At 35.2% G+C, this 11,080-nt stretch overlaps 2 protein-coding genes and 1 pseudogene across 4 annotated transcripts; 1 reads left to right on the top strand and 2 right to left on the bottom strand.

The window, feature by feature from the left end:
- Window positions 1-1,198: 1,198 nt before the first annotated feature.
- On the bottom strand, window positions 1,199-3,020 carry LOC145126994 (aldehyde oxidase GLOX pseudogene; annotated as a pseudogene).
- Window positions 3,021-3,056: 36 nt separating this feature from the next.
- On the bottom strand, window positions 3,057-6,904 carry LOC145127054 (E3 ubiquitin-protein ligase RGLG2-like). 3 transcript variants are annotated; one of them, XM_079062317.1, is made up of 12 exons: window positions 6,747-6,904; window positions 5,940-6,187; window positions 5,687-5,771; window positions 5,453-5,593; window positions 5,257-5,370; window positions 4,897-4,994; window positions 4,714-4,793; window positions 4,523-4,628; window positions 4,209-4,336; window positions 3,713-3,872; window positions 3,418-3,474; window positions 3,057-3,313 (listed from the first exon to the last, which is right to left on the bottom strand). In XM_079062317.1, the coding sequence occupies exons 2-12, from the start codon at window positions 6,180-6,182 to the stop codon at window positions 3,233-3,235; spliced, it is 1,293 nt and encodes a 430-aa protein (XP_078918443.1). In that variant the 5' UTR covers window positions 6,183-6,187; window positions 6,747-6,904; the 3' UTR covers window positions 3,057-3,232. The 3 variants fall into 3 exon arrangements, with proteins under 3 accessions (XP_078918443.1, XP_078918484.1, XP_078918525.1); XM_079062358.1 differs by lacking the exon at window positions 6,747-6,904 and adding an exon at window positions 6,673-6,690; XM_079062399.1 differs by lacking the exon at window positions 6,747-6,904 and adding an exon at window positions 6,545-6,601.
- Window positions 6,905-7,352: 448 nt separating this feature from the next.
- On the top strand, window positions 7,353-9,800 carry LOC145126928 (Rhodanese/Cell cycle control phosphatase superfamily protein). Its single transcript, XM_079062217.1, has 10 exons — window positions 7,353-7,607; window positions 7,706-7,801; window positions 8,223-8,330; window positions 8,446-8,542; window positions 8,684-8,723; window positions 8,815-8,889; window positions 9,010-9,097; window positions 9,204-9,271; window positions 9,386-9,458; window positions 9,548-9,800. Exons 1-10 carry the CDS (start codon window positions 7,449-7,451, stop codon window positions 9,629-9,631), a joined length of 888 nt encoding a protein of 295 aa, XP_078918343.1. The 5' UTR covers window positions 7,353-7,448; the 3' UTR covers window positions 9,632-9,800.
- Window positions 9,801-11,080: the final 1,280 nt, after the last annotated feature.

The following is an 11,080-nucleotide window of genomic DNA, read 5'->3' as shown; positions in this document are numbered from 1 at the left end:
AGTACAGATTGTAAATGGAAAATGGAATCCCCTGAACGATTTGATACTATTGTGGTGTTAAAGAAGGAAGATAGTCTTAACCTGATAAATCCTTGTGAACCCATCAAAGTTTTTGATGAAGATGATGAAATATGAAACAGATTGAATAAGGATTTGAAAGAATGGTAATCAGATTATGTTTTTTTACCTGATACCCAATTGGAGATTAAGCATCTCGATCTAACTCTATGGCGTCCTTGTATAACATTTATCGAAATTCCAATTTTGTTAAAAGTGTGTTTGTTGGTGTGAAATGTATCTGGGTTTTTTTTACGAAGAAGATGATCGTGTGTATGAGAGAGAGAGAGAGAAGAGAGAGAGAGAGGGGCCCTTTTATTAAATAATTATATTTTTTTTCTTTTTTTTAATAGAGAAAACCTCATAAATGGTCACTGGGTATTGAAATGACGAAAATGTCCCTCACTTAACGGTAGAAAGCTGACGGAGTTAGGCGAAAGGACCATTTGTTAAAAGTTTTGAAACCACAGGGACGATCCGTGAGGTTTTTTGAACTTAGGGACTAAACTTGATATTTTCAAAAACCACAGGGACCATTTTTGAAGTTTTGTCAAAAAAATATCTTTCACATTGAACAAACCTATTTATATTTCGCACATTCTTTTTTTATGTTTATATCGGATTATAGTATTTTGTTTAGTTTTACCCACATTCAAATGTATTGTACCATTCCGTATAGTAAGTATTACAATTTAAACTGATAATCTTTAAAAAATTGAAGTAAACTTTCAGAGTATGTTATGAATAGAAATTGATATTCATACGTAAAGGTAAGAGAATAAAAAATACGCATGACCACTTATTTAATATTCTTATACCTTCTCATATAAGACAAAAAAATACAGCTGAAAATAATAATATTAAAACAAAAAAGTATAATATATTAATCGGAGAGTTTGAATGGGCATTTGCCTGCTTAAGCATGACCAATCGAAGTCAATGCCGTTTTATTGCTTAGATTACATCTTTTATTTGTAGAAAAAAGTTATGAATTTTCTTTTATTTAATCTTTAATAAAATAAAATCTAATTGTAATATAAACTTTTATAAATAACAGTTGTATTAAATATGACGACATAACTAAATCATCAATATAATCTTTACATTTTTTTTTAATAACACAACTTAAAATAATGCAACATTTGAATACACTTAACTCTTCTGACCCCCTACAAAATATTTGTTTAAACATTAAAAAGAAAGTTTGATGTGTTTCTGTTGAAATAAGAGGGAAGTGGGTAGCGACATTTTACCCACAAACCTAAAGTATCCTAAGCCACGAAGATCTACTAGGAACACCACCGTTAACCACCGTCAACATATAAAAACCCGGTGGTGCAACATAAATCGAAGGAGGAGCCACCACACTCGCCTGAACCCTATCTTGACCACCACCACTCTCCAAACCCAAACACTCAAGTCTCAACATTCTCTGATTCATCGATAACGAGTGAGTCGTAAACGGTGGTGCATATGCCACCACACTCAAATTCCCGGAATCATTCGTGAGGCCAAAAGTAACATTAAAAATGTGACCGTTTTCCACACCGTGGGCTTTTCGTGGGTAAATGACCATTACGTCCTTTGGCCGGAGATCATCAAACTGTGGATCCATATAGTCCGGGGTTAGGGCTTGTAGCCTGAGCTCAGTCGGGTGAGTCACACCGTGCATGATGTACCGGTTATTCGGGTTCCCACCAGCCACCAAGATCCGCCCGTCCGGTAACAACACTGCCGACGAATGATACAACCTCGCGATTTTTGTTTTCTTTAAAATTTGAAACCGTTTTCCTGGCCCGTTGTCCGGTTTATAAAGATACGGTTCGAGAGCCGGATCCGATGCGGTACCCCATCCAGCGCACCCTCGTTTTGCACCGTTGATTATCAAGATATCACCGGTCGGTAATACCAACATGTCGCTCATGATCCGTGGGCCGGGCATGTTCTCCATCCGCCACTTGTGGCGGTTTCCGGTGATCACCATTCTTCCACAAGAACGCAAGCCCGTCAGATAACGCCGCCGTTGAGCTGCAGTGTAGGACCCACGGGCTGCACCACCGCACACCATAACTTCAACTTTACCGAAATTGTCGTTGTAGTCTAAAGGAAGAATTACGGAAGAGCCTGTGCTCGGGTAACTGCGGGCCCCGTTTCCCGGGATTTTTGGGAAGTTTTTTACGACTTTACGTTTTTTATAATCGAAAAGAATCGAATCCCGATTAGCAAAAATGAATAAATGTCCATTGTTTGATAAGTGTAAAATCGGGTATAAATTGTTCCCTTTTGAATTTCGCTCAAACGTACGATGCAAAAACGGGAGATCATATGGTTTATTCGAAGTTTTAGGGACAAATTCGTAACTAAACGCCGATTGTCCCCCGACAACTATAACACTGTTTTCCTTTGGAAGAGATAAACTCGAAGCATACCATCGCCTAACAAACATCTCCTTTTTTGATTCCATCCAATCACATCCGTTATTTTGACATGGTTTATAATACCGGATCTTTTTCGACCCGGACCCGTTTCCACCCGTTTGTAGTAGGGTTCCATTACTCAAAAACGAACCTGATGAGCACCACGTGTCTGTTGCAAGATGTAGGGCCCGCACTTTGTTTTTCACTATATTATATTCCACCGAGTGTGCGTAACACGAGGACTCCCGGGACCCACCCCGGGCCTTGCACTTTCGTAAACGGTACTGAGATGGGCCCGCATTGGTTTGATCAAATATGACAACTTTATTGTGGTGGGTGACTGCCATGTGCATTGCTACGACACCCGTGTTGTTCATGAGAAGGTTCCAATTCCACCCGTGTTGACTGGACTTTGACCGGGTCGGGTTGGGCCCGGTTTGGCCCAGTTCATGTGGACGTTTACTACATATAACGCAATTCAAAAGTAAAAGAAAAAGTATGAAGCACTCGAGTGGTTTACACGAGGCCCGTGTCCCACCCATGGGAGTATTGATAATAATCTTGAGGGACGAGGGTATGGTATTTGTAGAGTGAAATTAATTATATGAATTTATTTTGGTTAAAGAAATGCATATGATACATCCTAAAGTTATGCAACTAATTTACAAGATCACAAAAAAAGCTTACCCTAAGATTTTGCAATTTTTTTGGGGGTATTAAAGAGAAAGAATATGAACAGAAAATATGGGGGCTGGTGTTTAATAAAGTTTGATTCTGGTTTGTATGTGACTCCTACAAATAGGGCAAAGTTGAAGGTCTGTGCCACATTCGCAACATGTCTGAAAATATTAAAAGGAAAGAAATCATGAGTTAATTTACTTAAATGTATATTAATTTGTATTTCATTATTTTGTAGGTTTATATATATTTGTGGAAAATGTACCTGATGCCCACAGCCGAAAGCCATGTCCTTTCGAGCAGTTATGCAGATGGGACAAAGCTGCAAAGAATGTGTAAATTAAAGGTGTAATCTCGGGTAAAATTAGTTCACCAATAAATTCTTTTTCTCTTTATATGTATTTAATCATAGATTTTATTGCAAAAGTATAGGACATTTCATACTCATATTAGTTGTAACACAATATTTTTGGAAACAAGTTAAAAAAACTAAAAATGGTTACTTGTTTTTTAGGAGAATAGAAAAGAGGGTATGTTTTGTATTATATAGATTGACTTACATTATTATCTGAGGTAGAAGTCCCATGGTAATTTGTATGAGTTGATGATGTTTCTCTTGTTTTGACAGTTGGTTGGAAAGTAGTGGATCGTGAAGGATTTGGTCCACCATAACGTGGTGGTGGAAGCGAAATCCTTTCTATAGCATTTCCTCTACGAGCACTGAGAGAGTACAAGAAATAGCAATGTACTTTTATTTATTTGTTTATTGTATTTACTACTATTTATAGTATATGACTATCATTTCTTTCTATTATATTATTGTACTTTCAGTTTTTTTCTTATTACATCGTAAGTATAGAAATCTACCCAAATATAGCATCGTACTTTAAAAATTCTACTCAATTATCTCAATGATAATTGCTTTGAATTTATATGATGTTGCTATAATTGGGTAGAACTTTTAAAGTATGAAGATGTAATAGGAAGAAATGTAAGTAGGATGCTATTTCATGCATACTTTATATTTTTTTCAAAGAGTTTTGAGAAGTCACCCACCCTAGTATGTTGAGCTCAAGTGTTGCTTTATATTGTGAAGGTATCTCCATCAAGGCAGAAAGAGCAAACTCTGCTTCCTTCCTAGATGAATCCATGTTCGCCGACATAATTTCTGTGAAATTTACAAACTAAAATCGACAAAACAAGTAAATATTCAGAATGGTAAAATGGAAGGAAAAAACAAATTAGTAGAAATTTATAAAAAGTTAGGACTCACTCATTTCACTAACTTTATTTATTAAGTTGTTCTTTCCGCATTAAGTAAAAGAGAAATAGTTGTAAAATGGAGTATTATATAAATAAATAAAACTTGCCTGGAAATTGTCAAAAGCCCGAGCAGGAATATTGTCGTCAAATTCCTTCATCATGTCCCATGGTCCATCTCCAACCCCAACTAATACTATTGACAATGGATACTCGCTATAAAAATAATAATAATAATAAATTTGTTTAGTACTTGTCAAAGATATGTGAAAACCTAAAAAATGGATTGTTTTAAATGTACCTAGCTTTCACAATTGCATCAACAGTTTTCCTTTCCTGTGGACTTAGTTGACCATGGTCAGTATCAACACTTCTTGTGACCTGTACGCAAAGGTGCATTTTAGCAATATAGATAGGTGCACAATAGTGGTAACCAAATAGTTGAAAGTTAGAAAATGAGCATATTTTTTTTAATCAAGATTACCTGGCCATCGGCAATGATCAACAAGACATGATATTGACCACCACTTTGTTCAACAATGGTAATTGCCATTTCAATGATAGGGGCAAATGATGTGGGCCCTGTTTGGATGCAGAAAGGAAGTTCACCACTCTTAATTTTCACAAGAAAGCTTTATGCAAGAAAAGATAAATTGGGGTGTTTGGTTGAATGAAATGGAATGGCTAAGGTAATGGAATGAGTCATTAGATTCCATGATCATGTTAGGTTGACCTATAGTAGTGGAATGAATTTTCATATGAAAATTTTAACACTGGTCTATATAGTATTTAATTACAGTTATATAAATTATTATATACAAAACTAATAAAGTGTAATTTTAACCTGCAAGCCGCAATTGAGGTACTAATTCTCTATACCGTCTCAAAACATCTTCAAATCCATCACAAAATTTGTCATCCGGGTAGAAACTAAACACCTCTTGATCATGAGTTGAAGCTATCAAATCACAACATCACATATAAGTGGCAATAACTTTTAACAACTCACACAAATTTAACCATAAATTTCGATTTTATACCATCTCCAAATCCAAAACAAGGAATTAAATTATCCTCATCAAAGGAAGCTAATGTCCTTCCAATTATTGATATTGCTTCTTCATAAGGGTTCATATCAATTCCAATGTGATGTAAGCTTCTTCGATGAAAAGACCTTGCACCTAATAACAATCGATGTTACAAAAATAAAATTATTCTAAATAAGCTCCAAAAATGTATATAAGTATATGAAATAGTCCAAGATTAAACTCAACCTGTCCACTCGTTGCTCTTGGTAAAATCTACACCAACAATCAAATTTGAAGACTCCAAACCAGCACCTGCTAGAGCATCAGTAACCTGAGTAAAGTAAAAATGATGAGTTAAACTTATTTTTAAGGATAATAGCAATGTACTTTAAAAAAAAAAAAAAAAAAAAAAAAAAAAAAAAAAACCCATAATAGCCATAACCTTTTCCTCTTTACTTGAGAGTGAGAGAAGTTTAAGTTAAAATAATGATAATGTTACCTGCTCTAAGTTGTTGTAATTATCATCTATTCTGGAGTATTTTCTCTCAAGATTCTTCTTAACTGTAGGAGCTTGATCAGGATAGCTTTGATAAGGCGAAGGGTAAGCATATGATTGGGTCACTGGTGGTTGAGGAAATGGCGATTGAGGATATGGTGATTGTGGATAAGCCCATGGATTTGATGTCGAGCTATATGATGAATACGTTCTTGAAACAGCCCTCTTTGAAAATTTGCAACCCATTAACTCTAAAAACACAAAATTAAGCACCAAATTGAGTATCATTGATAACTGCAGGAATAGGAAACAATCGATTGAAGAAGAATCATTGTCAAGTTGTTGTAATCGGTAGAAAAAGTGAATTGCATACTAAAATATAAAAACCGAACTTTCCTAAAAACGTTGATCGCTGCATTAAAATTCCTAACAAGTTCAACAAAAAGGAACGAAACAGTGTCCAATTTGACCCAAATTCACTGCAGTTTTACTTTTTAAAAGTCAATTCAGAAGTCAAAGTCTTCGCTCTTGTGTTCTGATAAAACGCACATAAACACAAAATTAAACACGAAATTGAGAATTGTGATCAATAAAACAGTAAAGCATACATCAACAAAACTACATAGAATTCATCCACAAAGACACTGATCCAGAAATGAAAGTTTCGCTTCAACTATACATATATACATACGAACGAAGTCGAATTTACTGAAGAAAACACTCAAACAGGCGTTACCGAAAGCAATACGAATCAATCGAACAAGAATTAATGTTAAGTTGTTATAATCCGTAGAGAACTGAGTAACCTACTGAGGAATAGAAGCGGCGCTGGAAAGGGTTGGTGGTTGCAGGTGAAACTTTGAAAGTAGAGTGAAACGTGGCAATGGATTCAGATTTAAATATATATAACGACTCCATAAGAATCAGAGAAAATCTGCAACGTTTTCCCCTTAAGAGTTCGATTCCACCACGTTTTGTGTGTTTCTTCGCAATCACTTCGTCTGAGACGTAACACATGACGTTGACTGATTGCAAAAAAAATTACTTGTATTCCATTTTAATGCAACAATCTCTTTTGAGAAAATAGATATAAATAGTTATTTTTTAACTCTTTTTCTTTCAAATAAGTGATAACCATCAACTTTGTATTAATGTATTTAGCTAACTATAAAATCACTATTTGTTTATATTTCATGAACCAAAACTACATAAAATGAAACTAACAGGACTGCATGTGCGAAAAAACTCAAAAAAGTTGGATCGAAACTGCAACAGAATGAAACTATGAGGACATTATGTGCAAAACATTCCAACAGTTGGAGCAAAATTGCAACGTTTATCAAACCGCCAGGAGATTTTTGTAATTGACTTCAAAACACTAAAAAAGTGTCGAAAATAATTCAGGAAAATAAACAGATCAGCATATCCGGGTTTAGCATGTCCGTTAGATATATTTGGTTCACCGGATAAATCATCAAATTCTCACTCTGCTATCTTTTTATTTCCACAACGATGGAGGTTCTTGGTGTATCAGTTTCACCTCTCACCTCAACGCCCTCTAATCCCAGGAACTATCAGCATTACAGTAACCACCGATTCGGAAAAACTCATTTCTTCAACCCGTCGTCTTTGAAACACAAACCCCTTCACCAAATTCAGTTTAAGTCCAGCGTATGTTTGTGCTCCATTATCGGTTTTCTCGCAATTTACAACTTCCAGGCTCTTATAAAAATTGTATATTGAGTCTTTCTAGTGTTTGAAAATTCCAGTGCAAGGGGATCATAAAAGCGCAAGCAGTCGATGAAGATTACGAGTTAAAGCAAGTGAAAGATATGGCTGCAGCCAGGAAGAGATGGGAGGCCCTGGTATTTCCACTGAATTAAGTTCTTACTAGGTTTTTAGTTCAAAATTGCGAAATTTGTATGAAGAATTTCGTTAAGGGTTCTTAAATACTATGATGTTGTTGCATAGTTTGTGGAAGATTGGCATCGTAGGTCAGTTATCGCATTCAGAATTGCATCTTTGTTTGAAGATTTAGGTAGAGGGTTCATATGCATACCTTAATGTTTTCCCCTGTTTGGCTGTTTGTATGCAAAACATGTGTAAAGATTTTAGATAAGGGTTCTTGGATACTCAAGCTTTTGTGGGTCCTATTTATGAATTACTAGTATTACATTCTCAAAGCTAACGATGGTAGGTGGTGATAAGAATGTGCAATACTTCTCATGTTAACCTTCCATCGATTTCAACTCAAAGTGTTGTTTCATTTTTCCATGTTTATTGAAGGTAAGGGAGGAGAAAGTGAAAATGCTTACACCAAAGGAAGCTGGATACGCCATTCAACTTTCTGGCAAAACATTACTTGATGTTCGTCCATCTACAGAGCATGAAAAGGTGAAATAATGTTCATATATCCATTCTTCATCATCATATACACATGATATACAAGTAGCCGAAGTTAAATTTCAAAAGCAACATTATTATTTTCTTGTTGTTGATTGTTTTGAAGGCATGGGTTAAAGGGTCAACTTGGATCCCAATCTTTGATGTCGATACTCAGTTTGATGCTGGAACTCTTTCACGGAAGGTCACAAGTTACATGATGGGTACCCATTTAATCAGCTTTGTCAACGATCACATTTAGTCAACTAATCAGTTTATGGGCAAATTAGTAATTTTAGTGAGGAAAGTTGGTTAAGTTTGTTATTTGTAGGTGCTTATTACCTATATTTCTTGTATGACAACAGGAGGTTGGTGGAGTGGCGTGCCTACATTATCTTATGATAAGTATGTGTTGAGTTGTTTGTAACCATGGATAATATATAATCAATCTTGAAAAATATAATCTTTTTGTTACAATTTTTTCTCTTTTCAACAGACAATTTGTTTCAAAAGTCATGGAGAAATTCCCAAAAGATACAGACCTTATTGTCGCATGCCAAAAGGGATTAAGGTGAACGTCTTTCTAGAACTCATGTCATGGAGTTTTATACCATTTATTTGATTTATGCTAATCAAGAATAATTATTTATACCATTTATCTGATATTTTACGTATTGCTAAATTGTTGTAGGTCTTTAGCTGCCTGTGAGCAACTATACAATGCTGGTTATACAAACGTTTTCTGGATTCAAGGAGGTCTAGAGGCTGCTGAAGAAGAGGTAAATTATAATCCTTAATTTCAAAGCAAGAGAAACACTTTAGTCCTGTTTTTTCCCTCACATAAAAACATGATTTGGTAGTGTAATTAAGTCTTGTTTGATGCAGGATCTTGAAAGGGAAGGTCCTCAGCCCCTTAAGCTTGCTGGAATTGGTGGAGTTTCAGAGTTTCTTGGGTAACTTACTATCAAACATCATCTCATTTTTCCAAATCTTTTCCTTGTAAATAAATGCTATATAACAAGAATTTGATCATATTGTGGAATGCTTCCAATTTGCTGAATATGCAGTTGGACTGATCAGCAAAGAGCTCAAGCTGCAAAGGAGGGCTGGGGTTACAAGCTAATGTTTTCTGCTCGATTGGTAACAAGTTTAATTTCAATCTTTTTCCAAACACATTTCACTCAACTATACTTTATAAACTAAAAATTCTCAACATGTCTACTTCATAGGTGGGGGTTGTTATTGCTGCTGATGCATTGTTTATTGGGGTCCAGCAACTCGCTCATTATCTTCAAGATATAAGGGCTAACTAAAGATCCATTTTTTTTTTTGTTCAAAGATTATAGATTTCATAGGCGCTTTTTACAATTCTTGTATAATTTTCATGAGGTGATTATACTGCTATTGCCTCACTAAATTTTGTCTATAAACCGGAACTATGTATGTGTGTATAATTTAGGCCATGTTTTTTTTTTTCTTCCATTAAGTGTTAAAGTGTGGATAAATGGAAGGATAAAATGTCATTTCCATCTACAAGTTATGAAAGGTTCGGACTTGATAAGGAAAACCATTTTCCTGACTTCTAGATTTAGTAAAAAAGAAACGTACACTTTCTTGCAAGCAAATTATGTGTAGAAAGCAACCAATGGGGTGTGATATATTGTGCATTGAGCCTGATGTTAAGACCTACCAAGTTAGATATGAAAGGTGAACCAAGATTCTGAAAAAAATTCTACAAATGTCATGAGGACTGAACACATATTAAGAAAGTGGGGGAAGGATCTTGTACAGGCTTTATGTAGATTTTTCATTGTAAATATATAGAATAGTGTCAATTCATTTAATAGATAGGTTTCTTTCATTTGTATAGATCTATTTACTTATGTAGTTCTCTCTTGTAACATTTTCCAAGAGTAATATAATTCGCTTTTCCATTTAGCTTGTTCTTGCTTGCTTTACTTTGTTAGTTTACCTTGTGAGTTCCGCATTTGGGCTGACTTAGTTTGAGGACTGTGTGGAGACAAGCCCATAACACCTAGCGAGGACACGAGCTTCGAAATCTTCACTTTGTTTTTGTAGGTGTTTTTCCTTTACTCTTTTTTACCAATATAGGTAATTGTACTTTATTTTTATTTCATCATGGTGGCAACATACTTACATTTCTTTATAGTTTATAGCAATATGTAACCCATTGTATCAACACACATATGTTTCTTACACATTATAGCAACATAACTATTTATTCATAATAGCAACATACTTACATATTTGTACACATAACAACTAACAAATAAAGTACAATGCCTATAATAGAGACGTACTTACATATTTTATCGATAAAAATATGTAAGTATGTTGAGATATGGCATAGCCTTAGGAGGTTGGGTCACACTCAGCATGCTCCTTGCCACCCCAGATCTAGGATCCGTACAGGGCCGGCCTTAGTGTGTAAACAATTAAGCCCTTGCTTAGGGCCCCCACTTCTAAGGGGTCCCACTTAACCCAAACCTCAATTAGGGAATAATTAAGTGTCGATTAAAATTCTCCAATTTCCATTCGCAAATCGCACACATCGGCTGTAGAAACCAATTAACCAAACGATCAATGCTATCTATTGAATGCGACTCACGGACTCAACGATTGTTCTTCAATTCTTCTTCTTTCTCTGTCATTTGAATCTGATCAGTTGATTCTTATTCTTCAATCTGATTTTTTGATTGTTCAAAAATCAGAAAAAAGTGGTTACCTCCATTGTTGATTGA

This window comes from Lactuca virosa, chromosome 1 (genome assembly GCF_052849685.1).
Source record: "Lactuca virosa cultivar CGN04683 chromosome 1, Lactuca_virosa_CGN04683_v6, whole genome shotgun sequence".
Lineage (NCBI taxonomy): Eukaryota > Viridiplantae > Streptophyta > Magnoliopsida > Asterales > Asteraceae > Lactuca > Lactuca virosa.
This window is presented reverse-complemented; position numbering and strand designations above follow the sequence as displayed.